This window comes from Oxyura jamaicensis, chromosome 8 (genome assembly GCF_011077185.1).
Source record: "Oxyura jamaicensis isolate SHBP4307 breed ruddy duck chromosome 8, BPBGC_Ojam_1.0, whole genome shotgun sequence".
Taxonomy (NCBI): domain Eukaryota; kingdom Metazoa; phylum Chordata; class Aves; order Anseriformes; family Anatidae; genus Oxyura; species Oxyura jamaicensis.
In genome coordinates this window covers 8,543,961-8,562,200 of record NC_048900.1, presented here as the reverse complement: position 1 = coordinate 8,562,200, position 18,240 = coordinate 8,543,961, and the positions used below count along the sequence as shown (strand labels likewise).

General features: G+C 46.7%; 1 protein-coding gene across 3 annotated transcripts in view; it reads right to left on the bottom strand.

The window, feature by feature from the left end:
• Positions 1 to 240: 240 nt before the first annotated feature.
• ATF6 (activating transcription factor 6) overlaps positions 241 to 18,240 on the bottom strand; it is a 76,048-nt gene continuing 58,048 nt past the window's right edge. For all 3 annotated transcript variants that reach the window (XM_035333075.1, XM_035333074.1, XM_035333076.1), the window contains exons 15-16: positions 16,120 to 16,204; positions 241 to 753 (exon numbers count right to left, since the gene is read on the bottom strand). In XM_035333075.1, coding sequence (XP_035188966.1) covers positions 545 to 753; positions 16,120 to 16,204 — 294 coding nt within the window. In that variant the 3' untranslated portion in view covers positions 241 to 544. The remainder of the gene's footprint in view (positions 754 to 16,119; positions 16,205 to 18,240) is intronic.

Genomic DNA, 18,240 nt, shown 5'->3' with positions numbered 1-18,240 from the left:
GGTGACGAGGCCTGGGGATGACCAGCCACTCTGGCAGGGATGGATGGTCCTGCTCCAGGGGGGCGGGGGCAGGACTGGGGGTGCAGCCTGGACCTGGACACTGTTTCCTCCTGCTGTCCTGAGCCTCAGGCACAGGCCCTCGCAGCAGTGTGTCTGGGCAGGACCCCAGTGCTCAGCACCAGACCGCAGGAGATGGCTTAACGGGGAAGAACAAAACAAAACAAAACAAAAAACCCCACAAATTTTGGACAGTGCATAAGTAGCAAGGATGGCCAGTGCCCCCAGCGCTGAGCACCAGCTGCTGATGCCGGACACCAGGACTGCGGCAGCGTGCGTCACCCACGCCTCTGGCACGGGGCATCACGCTGCGTGGGGCCCCCAGGCCTGTCCCCGGCTGGCAGAGCTCTGCAGTCCCTGGGCAGGACAGGGTGCGGCCGCTTGGTAGGGTCAGGCACAGGAATGGGCTATAAGCCGCCCTCGCTGTGCCCGGAGCCCCAGGGACCTGCTAGCGTCGGGGCTCAGGCAGGGTGCTACGCTGCAGGAGCTACTGCAGGGACTTGACAATTGCCCTCAGGGCATGGGGCGTCTCTGAGACAGAGGGGGACGAGCTGTAGAAGGTGTCGGTGTGATTCCTGCGCTGCTCCCGGAGGTACGGAGGGACAGATGAACTTTTGATGTGGAGGATCCTGGTGTCCATCACTTCGCAGTCGATCTGCATCATCACTTCGTAGTCCTGCCCATTGATCACGTTCTCTGCGAAAAGAAGTCAGAGTCAGCCGTGCAACCTAGTGGCCCAAGGGCATCAAAAAGCAGCGCTTTCTGGACACTTTTCTGGATTGGATTGGCTTCAGCTGAAGGCAGAGGCAGAGCTGGTGGAGCAAGGCGGGGCAGAGGGGGTGGAACCCTTTTGTAGGGTCACACGTGGAGATCCCCTGTGCACAGCCCAGCCCCAGCCTGCTGCTGACACTCCAAAGGGCCCGGCCCACGCTTAGCATGTGCACTCACGTGTAGAAAATAATGTAAAAGTCTTTTCTTTTCCACGTCTTCATCTGCACATAATTACGGATGGCGTTCGCAGTGTCTAACATTTACTACTGCAGTGTTGTTCTGGAGCTACTACAGCACACAGCTGGTTAAAGACAAGGCTGATTTAAGAAAGCTCAATGTTTTCACTTTCTTTTATTGACTTAAGAATCCTGTAACCCTCTTGATACTGAGGATCTAGAGGAATTTCTTCACCGGTTTATTATTTTTAGAAGTTAAAAACGTGAACTCTCAAAAGAATTAACTGTGCCTCATTCATGGGCTGAGCTGGCTGCTGTACTTGCATGACACTGTGGTGTTGCTGACCGGGAATCCATGACCAAGCACAGCCAAAGAGACTTGCCTTTGGGAAAATGTTTGAGAGAAAGACCTAAGGAGGAGACAGTGATGGTTTCCTGAGAGCTCATCTGAACAGCTGGCGGCAAGACACAGAAGCCACAAGCTGCAACCACTCACTCAATGAATGTGGCAGAGCGATGGCAGTGAGGAACCGAGGCTGCCCAGGAGCCCGTCTCCCTGGGGAAAGCCCAGGGATGTTTCCAGGAGGGGAAGGGAGCTCAGCTTGCAGAGGTTCTCAGCCCTGCTACGCATGGCCTCATGCTGGGCACGTCTGCTGCTGCAGAAGCTGCTGGGCTTGCAGGCGGAGGCCCAGCTGCAGGACGGGCCGTGCACATGGCCAGCATCTGCTGCCCGGACTGGAAGGTGGGAGACTATCCCTGCACAGACAGGGAGTCCAGGAATGCGAGAGCCGAGATCAGATTTCCAGGCACGACCAATCCGTGCTTTCCCGAGTGAGAAATGCTGACTGCCATCGGCAGGGTTTTCTTTCTGTGCTAAGGAGGATGGAAGATCACCTAATGGAAAGCGTATGGACTGGAGGAATGCAATATACATTGCTAATTTTTACTGTTTTCCTGGATTAACTCTGATTCTGGATGACAGCTGACAACCACGGCCGGACCCTCTTGCACCCTGCGCCACCTGTGGAAGCCATTAGATCAAATATGTCTGGTACAGTAATGAGAAGCAGGAGTGAACCCTTGCTAAGGGGGCTGGGAGCCTGCACGGGAAATCAAAGCTCCCACCTGCAGGAACAAAAGGCAGACAGCTCCACGTGCCACCGAGCTGAGGCCAGGAGCAGCTGTGCATGTTGCCACACTGCGGGCTCACATGTGCTTGTCACTGATGGCTGTGGCCATGCTGTGGGAGCTTTTCCACAGCATTAGGAGCCCTGTCCCCATGTGGGGCCCTGTTTGAAGCCACTCTCTGCGCCACCCTGTCTCTCATCCTTTGGTTGCCAGCTGACAGCTCAGGACTGGACTGCAGAGGGGCTGGGATGGTGCTGCGCAGGCAGAGGCGGTGGGGAGCAGGAGGAAAGGCTGAGGGACCCAGGAGAGCCCAGTCTTTGGGCTGGAGACAGCTAACAGGATCACAGCTCCTCAGCTCTCCTGCTGTGGAGGCAATGGCTTAAAAGGACCTCGGCTCTGAGAGAAAATCTGCTCCAAAGCCACAAGTGGGTGAGGTGGGCTGGGATGGCAGTCAGGGCCAGGAAAACCCCTCCGTAAGCTCCCCGAGGCAGTAAGACTACCCTGCATTTGCCTGCAGCGGCCAGCACAGTGGGTTACCATGAGGTTCCCTGGCATTGCACAAGACAGAATAATAATACCCCCAGAGAGCAGCGACGTGAGCGAGGGAACTGTGCTCTGTGTGGGTGGCAGCGGAGAGCATGGGAACGAGCTCGGCCGCTCTCCTCCAGCCTCCTGCTGCCCCAGCTCTGACAGAAGCTCCCCCCCTGTGACAAAGTGGACCACGATTAAGTGAGACACGGCTCCGAAAGGCTGCGGTTCGGGCTGCTGCCCTGTGCAAGAGGTGTGCTGCCGTCTGAGGCCATCATCGCTGAGGTGACAGCTGGGAGGAACGAAGCTCTCAGCAGGGCCGATGCTCGGCAAAACAACCAGCAAATGTGACCCGAAGGCAGGCAGGGCGACCCGGCGTTTGGAAAGACTAGCTCACTGAGAAGAGGGCAGGCATTTCAAAAATGATTCCACATGGCTCTGTCCTGAGCTCGATTCCATTAAATTGTTTCATGATCTGGATGAGGAATAGAGAGCGTACTTATAAGGTTTCTGGAAGATGCTACGCTGGAGAGATTTCAACCACCTTGGAGTATTGGATTAGACTACAGTTTCAATAAAAGAGAGGAGCCGTCCAAAATCTTCAGGATGCGTTTCAGCAAAGGCAAGAGTGAAGTACAATGCTCGGGAGAATTCAAAACACAAGTACAAACGGGGCCGGGCAGAAGCACTGCAGAAGGAGTTGGAGGGCTGCAGAGGATCGCTGGGCACAAGCCAGCAGTACAACAGGCCTAGAAATAATCAGCTCCATTTCAAGAAAAACAGCCTTACCCTTGACCAGGTTTCTAACGGTAATGAAACAGAAACCCTGGACAAGCCCAGCTCAGGAGAGCAGACAATTTCCACGAGTGGCAGTTCTTAGGAAGAGGCTGGCTGTCCGCCCCTCACACAGGGCACGCCTGACCCCGCTCAGCGCAGGCACTCGCAGCCACGGCCCCGCCGGCCCTGCCTTTCCCTGCCTCTCACGCACAGAAAAGGCAGATGGTTTTGCCTGGTGATTCCTGCATCAGAGCTTTTTAAAAATAGGCACTCTGTGAGGACGGTGACTGCAGCAGCAGCTGTTCTGCGGACAAGTGAATACAACAGAGCTCTGTCGAGCCCCGCTGTGACCGCAAGAGCTGCCGCAGGGAGCCGAGCCGAGAGCGGCCTGCTCTCCTCACGGGCGGCTGGCTGGGAGAGGGCTTGGGCTGCTACAACCTGGGCTTTGTCCCCAGGGACAAGGAGGGATAACGCCGGTGGTGCCAGGAAATGAGCTCCTAGTGGGAGACGAGGCAGGCACGCTGGGAGGAAGGCCCTGAGCTGGGTATGAGCTGTTGTCTTTCTCCCTTGGAGAGCTTGATTTTCCATAGACGTAAGAAGACGTGAGGAGATTGGTCTAAAAGACCAATGGAAATTAGAGAGGATCCTCAACAAAATCAATACAAAGCCCTTATCATAGCTTTCTGCAGCCTCAGGGTTCCCTGGTGGCTCGGGGCAGCAGCAGCAGTGCCCTGGAGACCCCCGTGGCGCGTGAGGTGGCTTTTCTAGAGAGGCCCTGACGAGACACCCTGTGTCGGTCTCGGCAGTCGCAGTGGCACCCATCAGACCTTCTGCAGGGAGCTGGGTGCTGGCGGAGGGGCCTGTGGTGGTGGGACTGACCCGTCTGAAGGCTGGAAGGGCAGCACTGCCCACGTGTGCCCCACGGGGCTGCTTGCCAGCCCAGAGCAGCGCACACACTGAGCCACTTCTAACGGCTCGTGCGTTACCCACGAGCGATGTTTTGTGGGATTACATAAGGGAAAAGGGAACGGATGTCCTGTAGAGGTGTCTGGGTTTATAAATAGATTTATTGCTCCTCTTTAAAGTTCAGAACATACAGCTTTTCACACTACACAGCGTCAGAACAAAACTCCCAGATGGGCTTAAGACGCTCTCCTTTGCAGGCCAAAAGGCTGTGCTGGTTATTAATCGTTAACAGCTCTAAGGCCGTGCTTCATGTAGACTGTTTCGAAGTACCAGCAAGGTAGTTGTGCCAAGCGTTGCAGTTCCCTGACTGCACCTTCTCAGAGAGGCGTGCTGTCCTGGGCTGTACCAAACTCCCAGCGTGCGAGCTCGGCCTGGGGAACACAGCGCCAATTCCCCAGCGCTGCTCTCCAGGGCTTACAGAGGTTCCTCTTACAAACAAACACGTTACAAGTTCCAACTGATGAAAGATGAAGTCAGCAGTCCAAACTAAAAATGTTCAGCAAACAAAGCTGAGGGTAATAGCTACTGTTACCAATTACGGGAGAAGGTGGAAGTTTCTCTTAACCTTTGGAGCATGAGATTTTCAAAAGGCATATGAGAAAGAGCAAGAAAACAAAGTCCTCCTTCTCCCTCTAGTAGAACTTTTCAATCAGCTCCAGGATGCACAGAACTAGTTTATTTGATGTCAAATGCCATGGAAGTCTCTCTCCATAAGATATCACACAACCAACAACTCTTTAAAAGCACCTTTGCTGAACACATACTCCCACCCTTTATATTTTCCACATTTCCTTCTAACGAGAGCTCGCTTTGCCACGTCAGATTCCCCACAGAGTCCATGTCAGTGTTAATTTACGCCTCCAGCCCCTTCCGCAGTCCCATCTATCACACCAGCAGGAACCAAGACAGCTTTCACAGAGCCATCAGAGGTGTTGGTTGCTTTGTGCTAGCTGTGCAAAGCTGACAATGATGAAGTTTGGTTTAAAGAATGATTTAGCACCAGACTACCAAAACAATTTATACTGCAACCTGTCCCGGCCCAAAACAGAGATTATGTTTAGGGCAGCACAGAGCTGAGAAAGCACAAGCTTCATAGAAGAGAAGGGCGCCAGCTGCGTGCAGCTCTGGGGCTGGGCCGCTGAAGCACTGCAGCTGCCCCCACACAAAATTCAGGGGGCTTTCTCTGCCCCGTCACTGCTGCGGCCTTCCATCTCATCTCCATTGAGCAGCTCCGACTGTCCGCCACATCTGGACAATGTTTCCGTCTGAAGGGATGGTATACACTACCAAATAAGTATATAAATGAAGCAGCGTTGCTGTAAAAGCTACAAAGACTAAAAATACTCTCATTGCAACAAAGCAGCAGGGTTTCTAAAATATTTACAGATTTGCTTGTTACACAGGATTACTTGAGGCAAAGGAGAAAGTTATACTGTGACCCAAGCAACTTTTTTTTTTTTTTTTAAATCAACTTTCTGCCTCCAACTAGATCCAAGCAAACCAGTTGCAATAATCTTATCTCTGTGGACCCAGCTGCCCCCAGGCCCTGACGTGGGTTAGATGAGATCCTCGGTGTTTCTGCTTCCCACAGACCCCCCTCCCAGCTGGTCTCCTACCTCCCCTTCACATCTTTCATGCTGCAGCATCGCTGCCGCCTCTGCAAGGGGACGCTGGGCATGGCCAGAGGAGAGGGCCCAGTTTGGGTCTACTGGGCTTGCTCTGGTTGGTTTGGAGGGGGAGCCGAGGGCCTCTCAAGAAGAGATCAGAATCAGTGGTGTTGATCCTCGCAGGCACCGCATTTAAAGCTCCCTCAGGTAGAGTATTTCTTGGCAGTACTGAGACGCTGGTGACAGCACTGGCTGTGGGCATGCTTCTTGTTGGCAGGTTGGCCATATCCGAAACGCAGCCAGCTTAAGCAATGCTAACAGCAAAGAAGGGAGGAAAAAAGGAAAAAAAAAAAAGAAAAAAAAAAAAAAGAGAAGAATACAAAGGCAAGGCACGGAGCAGTTTTGCTGCACAGAAAGCTCTCTTGGGAGCAAAAGAAAGGAAAGAGGCTGGAGAGAGAGCAACTCCGCTAGGCAGAACCATCCCATGGCTGCTCGGGAGGCACAAAGTGTAAACAAATCTGCACAGTCTGCAAAACCAGACATACCCACTCACAAGACAAATAGCTGTACACAGGAGAGTAGCCTAAAAAGGAATTCCTCCAGAGGCTTTGTTCGAGAACAAGGGCTGGGAGGCTTGTCGGAGGGCAGCAAGCAGGGGGCTGCTCCCTCTGAGTGCAGCAGGACGGGACCGAGAGGCATGGGCACATCTCCAAGTCAGGGCAAGTACAAACTTTTGGGGGTAGAATAAAGAGAAAATTGCTGCTTCCTAGCCACCTGATCCACAGCATTCATGGTTCTTCAGGTTCTGTTACAGCCCGTCTCTCAGCCATCTCTGTCAAATTCAATAGTGATAAATTACACTGCTCTTCTTCCCTGGCTAAGCTGGAGCTTCAGGGAATGGTCCCTGGTGACTCCTGTGAGCAGTAACAGCTCGGGCAGAACCTAGCATTGTGGGTTTGGTCAGAAATATTCTTCCCATTATTATTATTATTATTTTTTAATTTATTTTTTTCATTTTTTTTCACACCAGGTTTCACCTGCTGAAATGAGTTCCACTCTTCTGAGACCCTCCACCCTCTTTGAGGAGATGCACTGCAGTGAGCCCCGGCTGTCGGTACCCCCCTGCACACAAAGCCTAGCCATCTGCTTCTACCTTTCACTTACAGCCTTTATGGAGATGCTTATCTACAAGCCAGCCTTCCTCTTCCCTCACAAAACCTTACTTTCTTTTAAGAGTGTCTGAAGAACTACCATTTCACAAGTTTTCTGAAAAAGCAAACCTGTTATTGCACCGAGGAGGCCGCCTTATCCTCAGGATCGCTGCCCGAGGCCCCCAGCGGAGCACCAGGGCATGGCTTTCCTCTGCAGGAGCTCTGCTCTCCCTTCCCAGTCTATCCAAGGTATCCAGGCAAGCTCAGCTCTCACACATTCAGCCAACCCGTGCTAATGTGAGACTTGACTTTTTACAGTTCCTGATGCCACTTGTCACATGCCATTCTCATGTTTATATATCCTTAGCTGTTAACACCAACACAAGAATGCTTCGAGGTTTCCTTCAACTTTAAGCGCTCTTTTACACCTTGGTCCTCTACAGGCACTACAGATTCCCTGGCAGACTTCCTCTGAAAAGATGTTTTTATTCTTTTTTTTTAATGCCTTAAGCAAATTGTTCCTCAGTATCATTTTTGGCTTGACTTCTTATGGCTTGATACTAAGTCTGCCAGAAATTGTGTTCTTTTCCTAATTCCCTCATTTGGTTGCAGTGCCTATTGTTTAAGAGAGCTCTTCTTACTTCTAAGAATCTACTTTAATGCATTATTTAAGCCTGCTGGATTTTCTAGGGTCCTTTTAAAGGTCCTTTTGCACTATCTTTAATCATTCTCCAGACCACTTGCCAGCATTTTACCCTATTGTTTTGCTTTTAATGTTCTCCCATTCTTATGTAGCCCTTAACCTCTGAAGTACTGTAGAATGTCCTTCACCATTTCAATTTGTAGGCACTTACTGATAAAATTAACTTAATTAGTTGACTTCATTTTTCTTTCAGGAGGCAGCCGTCACTTCTTCACTGACACGGACCTCTTCTGTCACCCAGTATCATTTGTACCCTAGTGTTGAAGCGTCTCACCGATTTAAGAGTGAAGGCTGGTGAGAGCCTGTATGCGCTTACAGTTCAAATGTCTGTACAGGTTGGATGTTATCCAGATAGTGAGCTGAATTTTCCACCTTTCTCACTTGGATACATAAAATTACCTCATTTATTTAGATACTGTGATCAGCCCTTTCATAGAAGCATATTTTTAATACCACCTCCTTGAAGCTTCTGTCTGCATGGGGCAAGCGCTTTCCTCCATGGGAACTTCTCTGATACAATAGATTTGCCAGTTAATTAAAAATAAATAAAGATTGCACATGTGCTGCAGAGTGCCTCTCTGAATAATGCACACTAATAAAAATGCTAAGTCAGTTTCAAAGGCTTCTGCCTTCCAGCTACACCAGCAGGAGATTCCCAGCTTTAAGATACAAGAGTTGGCTCAGAAACAGAGATGCCTCCTTTTCTTAGAGACAGGCAGCTCCGATTGGCAACCATTTCTCCATCCGCATTCACCCGGAACGTATTTGAACAGGGAGATGCCACCACTGCCTCACCTGGGGCTACAAGGGGCAGGACGGAGGCAGAGGATGTACAGGGCACTGGTGGATGACTGAAACTGAGAATCTCCTTCAGGTGCTCAGGATATATTTCTCAAATGCTTTCCTGCAGCAACACTGACGTTGGCTCACACCAGGAGGACAGCCAGGGGTGCTAGAGGTAAGGTGACCTCTAAGTGGACAAGGAAAGCTGCAGTGTGGAAGACTGGGACTGGGATAAGAGAACAAGGCAGAGTCCTGCTGGCCCAGCTGGCTGCAGTCTCCTTAGAGACTGCAATCAAAACACAGAAAAAGACTGTCTTGGACTGCTGTGTTTTTACTAATCTCTAGGTTTACTCCAGTGATGTTCTCAAGACAGAACTCATAAATGTGAACCCCATCTACCAGCTCTGTTTCAGCTCTTTATGTTTTTACAGGGTGAGCTCATTACGTATAATTATGTTTCAGATCATGGCAGAAATAAAGAGCTACCAGTAATCAGGGTTGGCCTATGGATCACAAACATAAAACTGTATTTGCCACCTCTAAATTAACACTAAGAGGAATTATGTAATCTTAAATTTACAGCATTTGAAAATGTATTAAGGCAGATCAGCTGGACTCAAGGCTAGAATTACGACGTGCCGCACAAACACAGTTCAAAACAGCTGAGATGGAGAGTGCAATCTCACAGATCAGGATTCAGATTTCCTTCTTGCTTTGCAGCACAGCTCTCGGCTCGCTGTAAAGCTTGGTGGGAGAGTGCACCTACACAGCAGAATCAGCATCCAGGTGTAACGGGTATCGAGAAGACAGGCTCTCTGCAGCGAGACGCGCACAGCTCCAAACTGAACCTGGCTCCTTCTGCAGCTCCATGTCATGGGTTCTTTTTTTCTTCTAAGCTGTGAATTTTATATAGCATGTCTTTTATATGGAAAAACAATCTGGTGTAGTAACTCTACACTGGCACTTGAAATACTAAATCTGAAGTCCAATTAATTTGTGACTCATTCTCGACCACTTCTTGGACAACATGTTCCCAAGAAAATGCCATCTGTAGCATTTATCCTGTCTGTCCATGAAGACCAGGCACGCTGGGGCTTGGCCAGCTATAGCACACAAAACCCAAGAGATTTTCCTGTTAACGAAGGGGCAAAAAGACACAGAAGATCCTCTGAAATCATCTCCCTGTTCTTCTGAATACTCAAAAATAGGTTACTTATTTAGCAATTTAGGTAAACAGACCATTATGAGAAGTCACAGGGGAATAGCCTTTATGATTTCATTTCTTGATCGTTTCCTGTCTAACTAACTAAACATGAACTCAAATGACACGGACTCCTTTTCTTTTGCATGCAGAATATTTGAATGATTTCTGTCATACTTCTTTGACTAATCTAATCTTCTCCTTCCTGTCAAGGACAACGTATATTAGCAGAAAAGTGGTGGCGAGTTAAAAATCTCTCAAAGAACAAAACTTATCAAAAACTTGTGTTTCAAGTTGAATCTAGGCAATGATCAATTTTGATGTTCATGGAAACGGGAAAGATGAGGGGGGTTATTCTGCTCTGGTAAACAGAAATTGTACATCACTTTGAAAAGAGAAGTGAGAACAGCAACATCTTACAGTATGACTAAAACCTGTGGTTAAAATTCCTTGACAAAGTCTGTTCTGCCAAGCTTTCAGCCCTGACCTCTAGAGCAGAATTTTAGATGAGCTCAAGGGGTGAAGCACATCTGTGACACCAGCAAACCACCGTTATTACAGCAGAACCACAGTAACTCAACACGCTGCTTGTCTGACTGCACACCAGGACAGCAGGCTCTCCACGTCTCAGTCCAGGCACAGAAATCAGCTGTTGCACAGAGTCCTAGCCAAGAGCGAGCTTTGGCTTGGATTTGTCCTGGTCTGGCTTCACCAAACAACTCGTGCTCCTCAAATGAACAAATTTTGAAAATGGCCTGTAGACTTGTAGCATGGAGACGTGCTCAGATATACTTTTCTATATCCTGACTGAGAAGCCTTGCTGCTTTATGGGATTCTCAGTGACCTTCTGAACAGACGTTAGCAGTCACCCTACTTTCATCTTACAGACAGGTTGTAATCCTACCTGCACAACCTCCAGACCCTCTCATACACTATAACTTATAAGGCTATGCTGATTTCTCAGTCCTTTCTGCTAAATCCAGACATAAAAGCAGAAACAGCAAGGGAAAGAAAGATCTCTGCAGATCATGCTTGTGCAGCCCAGAGATGAGTCCTCCGTACCTCCTAGACTGGCACAAGCTTCCCAGTCTGGGGCCAAGCAGAGCAACCATGAGAGGGAGCTACAGGGATTAAGATCTGGCTTCTAAGCACGAAGAAGGAACTGACAACACCTAGAGATAGAAGGCTACCTAAACTGTTCAGCAGCAAAGGAAAGTCAGCTGCTCGTGAATGTACTGTTTTAGACCTTCCTTGTTCAATGACTGGGAATTCTGCTTCGTCTTCTGCAAGACAGAAATGACATCCTTTGTTTGCTTGACCCTGAAGGCAGAGGAAGTTGGAGACTGTTTTTTTAACCCCGAGACATGAGAACTTATAGAACATTGTCATTTCCCAAATGGATTTTGTTTTTTATCTTCCTTCTCAGCCTGTGTGGGTTCTGTTTGCCTTATGGATTTTTCACAGAGTTTGCTACCAGCCTTGGACATCTGCAAGGGGCTTTTGCACGTGGCTGTCAGTTAAAAGAACATCCTTCATAGCTGCATGCAAATATCCGTGCTACTTGATGGCAGAAATCCCTCTGGTTTTGATCAAAAAACCTTACCACTATATTTGTTATTAGCCATTTTAATTGAAACGTGCATTATTTCAGAGCACTTTTGAAGTCTGTTACTTCAGTAGGGTGAGAAATGCTGGAAAGGAAAGCCGAGGGAAATAGCTGCAATCAGAAGCTGGCCAACGCAACTGAGCATATGGACTTTGCAAAACTCTCCATTCCACTCGGTAGATTTTTACCTCTAAGAGCCTCTTTGGCTGTTGTGCTTCATCACAAAAAGCAGCTCTTAGGATAACTCCATCCAGGAACACATAAATTACAGAAGATCAGGCACACAAACAAGTATAACAAAGGCAGGCTGAAGACAAGTCCCGTTCTGTGACATCAAACCAAGGACCTAGCCAGATTATCTTCAGAAAATTCAAAACTCTCTGTTCATGGCTGTCAGTTCTCAGAAAATAAGGTGAGGAACTTTAGACTTGTCTGCTGGCTGGACAAGTACTTGCTTATTGCTAGGCAACTGATAAACTCCCCTTTTTTCAACAGCCTTGCTCTCCTCGCAGCAGCTCTCTCTTGGATCGATGGAGACTCAGGACTCAGTAACCAACTCCTGTAACTTATTCCATGCACTAGCAGCTGAACTGATCCACGTGAATCAGCTTCCATGTAAACAACCGCTGGCCCTGACTTCTACGCTTATGTATTGGGAGCAAGGGAAAGGGGAGAGACGGATGCCAAAGGACATGCTGACATAGTACAGGATATCCAGGGGGTTCTAGTAAGAGGATGTGCAGCCCTTCACCTCCAGACTACCAAGGATCCCAAATCTTCACGATGTGAAGACCGTACATTAGCCCTTACATGAAATAAACAGGAAATGTGCAGTTCAGTACTCAGCTGGTTGGTTTCCACGTGGTCAATGGTCTGATGCCGGCACTAACAACACTTGTATTTGTAACTGGCAGAAAGTCCAAGGCACTAGCCATGCTTCTTCCAACATCTGCAACATCGGCATTTGCCTAGGGCGAAATACATTAATGAAAGTGTCTTCTTCAGCTAAACTTTGCTGTCTCCCACAATGGGTGGCTGTACATGTGTTCCCTCTTTCGCACGCTGCACGGAGAGGACTACCGGTAGCGTGTGCTGCGCTGCAGAGCTGCAAGCGTCCTGCAGAGACAAAAGGCCCGTGCTTGGGGTTGGAAGAGTGGCTTGGCTGTGCTGTTCTCTATAGATTATTTTGATCCAAAGACTGATGTTATAACCCACTGCATTTTTTACAGCAGTTAAGTAAATACAAGACTAATGGCAAATGTTTTCATTTAAACTTCAAGCAAGGCACCGCCTATATGTCAATTTGGAACTGGTGTAATGAGCCAACACGACTCTGAATTACAATAAAAGCAAATTTAGGAATGAAATCTACTGGAGAATTAACTAGTCTCAAGTGCATAGTTAGATTTCTAAAATAATAGCTGCAATCCAGCATAACAAACATGACTTGCTTAAAAACAAAAGCTGAAGTTTAACTGTAAATTGCAGTTGGCTTTCATTCCCATGAGAAACTGCAAGATATTTCTTCTTGGAATAACTTCTCAGCAAAGTCATACCAGTGGTACTCCCAGAACCAGTGCAGTGGGACTAGGGCTACACAACTCTGCTTATTTTCCCTCCAGGCTTATCAAGCCTGGGTTACTTAGATTCCATCAGAAAGATTTTTGTTTTTGACTACAGGTTGTGTCCAGAAATGCTGGGGCTTTGTAGTTGTGCAGAGGGAGGTCAAAACGTGGGCTCAGCTGGCGGCAGGGGCCGAGGGGAGAGTTGGACTGAGTGACAGCAGCCGGCAGGGAAGTGGGACACGGGTAAAGGACGATGAGAGCATCTGGGGAGGCAGAAATGTGGCAGCTGATAGCAAGCACTGGCTGTGAATTGCAGGAGTGGCCTGGTGAGCGTGGAAAGGAGGTTGGAACAGGGTGGGGAGAAACCGAGCGGTAAGAGGGGAGGGATAAACATGTACCAACACAGTTCTTGTCTATTAAAACAAACAAACAAACAAAAACAAACAAAAACCAACCAACCAACCAACCAACCAACCAACCAACCAAACAAACAAAAAAACACCTTAATACTTGAACATATTTCAGAGTTAACACACTTTCAGGCACCTGCACAGAAGCCCTCCGTAGAGGCTTACCTGCCTGTTCATGCTCACAGAGAGGCACTGGGCAACTCAGGCTGAACAAGGCACAGATCATGTAGGGAGTACTTAGAAGGTAATGGCCATTTTTACTCTTTTGCAACATAAAATTCAGAATATCAAGTTTTTGCCTTGAAAATGAATAACTTACTGTTACTGCTTTGTATAATGTTCTCTTAAATATTCCAACCACAACTTCCGTTGTATTGAACGCACACACACACACGTCTACTACAAAGTTTTCTTTCGAGAGTTGCCACCAGCTGAAAAGCACTAGCACTGCTGGACTTATGTCAAGTTTTCCCCCCAAGAAGAATTATGAAAACCTTTTCAAACTGCAAACCAAATTGCTTTGTACATGGGTGAAAAGAATCCAACAAACCTTGCAGCACATGTCACTAACCTCCATGTCGAGTCACACAAGACAGTGACTGACAACCCGTTTTGTTTCCTGATCTTTGCCCGCCCTTGTTCTCTCCCCATTGCTGCTGGTGGGAACCGCTCAAGTGAGCTGAAGAGTCTCCAGCAGAGCTCAGAGGGCACTCAAGAGATCAAAACACAATCAGAAAAGGATGTCAGTCCTACTGGTAAAAGACTGTCCAAGTTGTTCAGAACATCCTCTAATGAACTGTAAAGCTGTTTCATGTTTGTAAAGTGTCATGGGTAAACTTTAGTACTCAGATGAAATTAAGATTCTGTAGAAGAAAGCAAGTGAAGTAGTTGTGAAAAAGATTCAAAGCAAAGGCCATTTCACTTGTACTCCCTTCAGCTCCTCTGCCAGTGGCTGTGAAAAAGGTTTCCCTTCTTCCACAAAGACCTGTCTGAGGCATGAGAAAAGGCAGGAGTTCTTTCACTGAAAGTTTTGACAGATCCTCACAGGGAGACCCAGCCTTTTCCAGCAGCCAATTCTCTGCAGGTGGACAAAGAACTAAAGTGGGCTTAAATCAGAGCAGACAGCTTGGAGAAAAGCTTTGTTGTCAGCGAACTTCCAGATGCCTCTTCAGGACATGCTCAGTCCCCGCAGAGGCAGGATAGGGTGGAGGAGCAATGTTCTCAAAGGAGACAAATGGGTTTGTCTCTAGGCAGAACTTTTTAGGGAATAGTCTCCTATTAGTAATCTCCTAATTATCAAATTAAACGTTATGCCAAGTTTCCCAGTGTCTCCTACGTATCTTTTTTTTTTTTTTTTTTTTTTTTTTTTTTTTTTTTTTCCCTAACACCTGGCTGAGTGTCACAGAGGAAGCAGTGTTTGATGCCATTGTTTACGTAACTGCTATCCTCATGTCTGATCCATTTCAACACCTCCACCAAGTCCCAGGACATTTTTTATTTCCTGGATTATACTGATGCTGAAAAATCCCATACATTGATTCGAAATATCCCAAAGAACTCCAGTAACTATCATTTCACAATGTTTCATTCTTAATAAAGGGTAAGATTTATCACTGGATTCTGACGTGTATTTTCCAAATTATATTTACTCCAGTAACTGAACAGCTATCACACTTCAGACACAATAACATTTTAAGAACAAATACTTTGTAAATTAGAAATAGTGTTTATTCTCCAAGTGATAAAGTTCACATTTGCATGTGATAATTCAGCTCAGCCAGAAAAGGATTTTTGTAACAGACATGAAAAGGGAGTTTCGGACTGATAAATGCCAAAAATAATTCTGATACATCTAATAAAAATTCCCCTAAGATAGCTGGTTATATATTATCACTCCAGACTTACCATACTGCAGTGCATGGGAAAACATAATTATTAAGACGTTGCAAGCCCGAACTGATGTGTTTGTTTGTTTATGGAAATTTATGTCATCGGACAATGTTTTTGGCAGGCTTGAATTTAACAAAAACATTTGGGGTTATGATTCACTTGTACTGTAAAGCATGTATTAAAAAGGCATTACAGTGTATAGATACTCAGTAAGCAAAGTTTGTACTGTCACAAGGTTCACGATGCATTTGATGACTGTGACAGTGACATTCTTAACGTGGCAGTAACTCATCACGTGAATTAATGATATATTTGTACAGTTCAAGTCATCTCTCTCACGTGGGACTAAAATGGAGGTCAAGAACATTTCTTTTCACTACCAAGCCTGTGTCTTTAGTACAAAGCTGTTTTCTCTGTTTTCTATGCAGGACAATCTCCATACCCAGTGCAACCTTTGTAGCCACCAAGTTCGAGAAGCTAGATCATATTCAGGTAACTGGGATCAGCAACGTATACATCACCAGGACTGGATGGCATTGCCATAGCGTCCTGAAGGAGCTACAGTGAGAGACTGCAGACTGCTGGACAACAAGGCATGAGGCCTCTTGTGACAGTCTGGGATGCCAAGCACAGATGATGTGCCAGTACCCCTTTTCCAGGGGAACTTTGGCAACTACCAATTTGACTTCTTTTCCAAAGCTGTAACTATGGCCGCTTAGTCTAAGCTTGGTTTCCATACACAAGTCAGGCATCTCTTTGAAATTATTCTCCTATCGGTCTCTTTCATGTTTTGTACTTACCATTGATGTTTACAGCTGGCAACACTATAGACATCTTTGGTCTTCTGGTCTTGTTATGCGTGGTGGCTGGCAATAACAGGTGGTCCTGAAAAACAGGGGAAAAGATGTGTTAAATCTACCCTGGAAGCATAGAGCTGGGAAAATTCCTTTCCACTCTGTGTTACAGGCATTTCACAAAGAAGTATTTATGACTGCTTAGCAATTTCAAATTGCTGAGAGAGTCTTCCAAAAGTCACAGCAGTTGCTCATGCTGTGCAACCAAGAAGAAATCCCTATCACATGCAGCAGAATATGAAAAGGCCTTGATCACGTGGAAAGAGATGGAAACTACTATTAGGCCCTAGTTCAACAGAGTACTTATGTATATGATTAAAGTAATTGAACTTGACTTCAATGATATTTAAACATGTGGTTAAGGGCTTTGCTGAAATGGAGCCTTTACTGGCGGTGCTGTCTGCTTTCTATATAAATATCGTCTTGCTGTATCTATGGCAAGCTCATGCCACATGCCTCTTGCAGCAGGGCTGTATCAGTTAGGGCTGTGATGGGGTGTGAAATACGAGCTCTGCTGACAAAACCTACCAAGGAAGTCTGATGGCAAAGCTATGCCTTAGAAGTTTATTTCAGCTGGGAGGTGGTTAGACGCTGCCGTAGGACAGAAGGGTTCAAATGATCCCGGGTTTTTAGCAGCAGAAACTGCATCTGCAGGAGAAGCTCCAGACATGGACCTGACCTGCCAGGAAAAATGCAGCCTTTCCTCAGTTTTCTTGCTAACTGTTGCTGAACTCTTATCACTCAGCTTGTCATCTGGGAAAAGAGGGTTCATTCCTTATTGCAGAACTAACAGAGCATAAAGCGTTGGTGCAGGCATCTCCCATGTGTTGGACTATGCTGATCAAAGGAAGACCACTGAAGGAAAAGGAAGCTTCCCAAGCTTTCCAAAATTAGCTGATCTGACCGAAGGTTGCTTCACCACCCTCTCTCAACATGCAGTGGGCACTGTGAGGGAAGTACATTTGCTCTCTCCTGGTATTTAAGTGCAAAAGACTGCGTTGATATAGTTGACAAATTCAGTTTAAATTCCTAACTCAGGCTCTTAAGCGAAACAAAAAAAAAAATCTGCCAGTTGCAAAGTATCTTTCCCAAGCTCCAAAGAATGAATTCAAGGGTTTATTTTCCCATGTGTTTGTCCCTCTCAGTCCCAACAGCTCCAAATTCACCCCGTGTCACTGAGAAGAACCAAGCCAGAAGGTGCCACCATGTTATACACATGGAGACAAACTCCTTAAGAAGTTTTTGCAACTGCCAGAAAACCAGACCTGAACATCTGCCTTTCACTTCTCAAGATCCAGGCATCTATCTCACATAGGTAAAAAGCAGAAGGAAGTTTGGAACTTTTATCTTATTTCATGCTTTCCCATTTGGAAAAAACCTCAAATGGTATTTTAGGAAACTGGCACCCAGAAACCTTACAAGCAGCTCCTCAGCTCCCTGGGTAAGGCTAAGAACAGGCACACAAACACCTTATGCTTCTGGACAAGGTTTTGGTAGACTGAATTATACTTCCTTCAGGACACACTTGTTAATTTCTTAATTTCAGGATGACTCTTTTTTCCATTTTAGTATCTAATCACTCAACTGTTATGTCTAAGATTCAGGGTACTGAGTTACACACAAAGTGAGGTGTTAAATATATCAAGATATTCTGTGGATATTGCAGAAATATCACTGCTTTTCCCCACAGAAAAAAGAAAAAGACTGACAACAAGAAAAAAAAAAGTACTTCAATAAATGAATATAATTAAAACCATCTTGGTACCAAAATTCTAAAGCCACTCCAGCACAATTCTCAGGCTACATGTGTAATTCCCATTTCATTCCTGAACCACTGAGATTAAGACAACATTCAGTAAGACAAGGAACTTTCTTTTTCAACGAACCTAAGTTTTTTTCACTGAAAAACTGCTCTGAAATTCGATGGGGCCCACGTCTCAAGGGAACAGCCTGAAGGTCAGATGCCCATTAGAAGTGCAGTTTGTAACAAAGTCATGATTTGAGGACTATTTTTAACACTGCTTAAAAATGGTCATCCTTGTCTTTTTTAATTTTTTTTTCAATGCT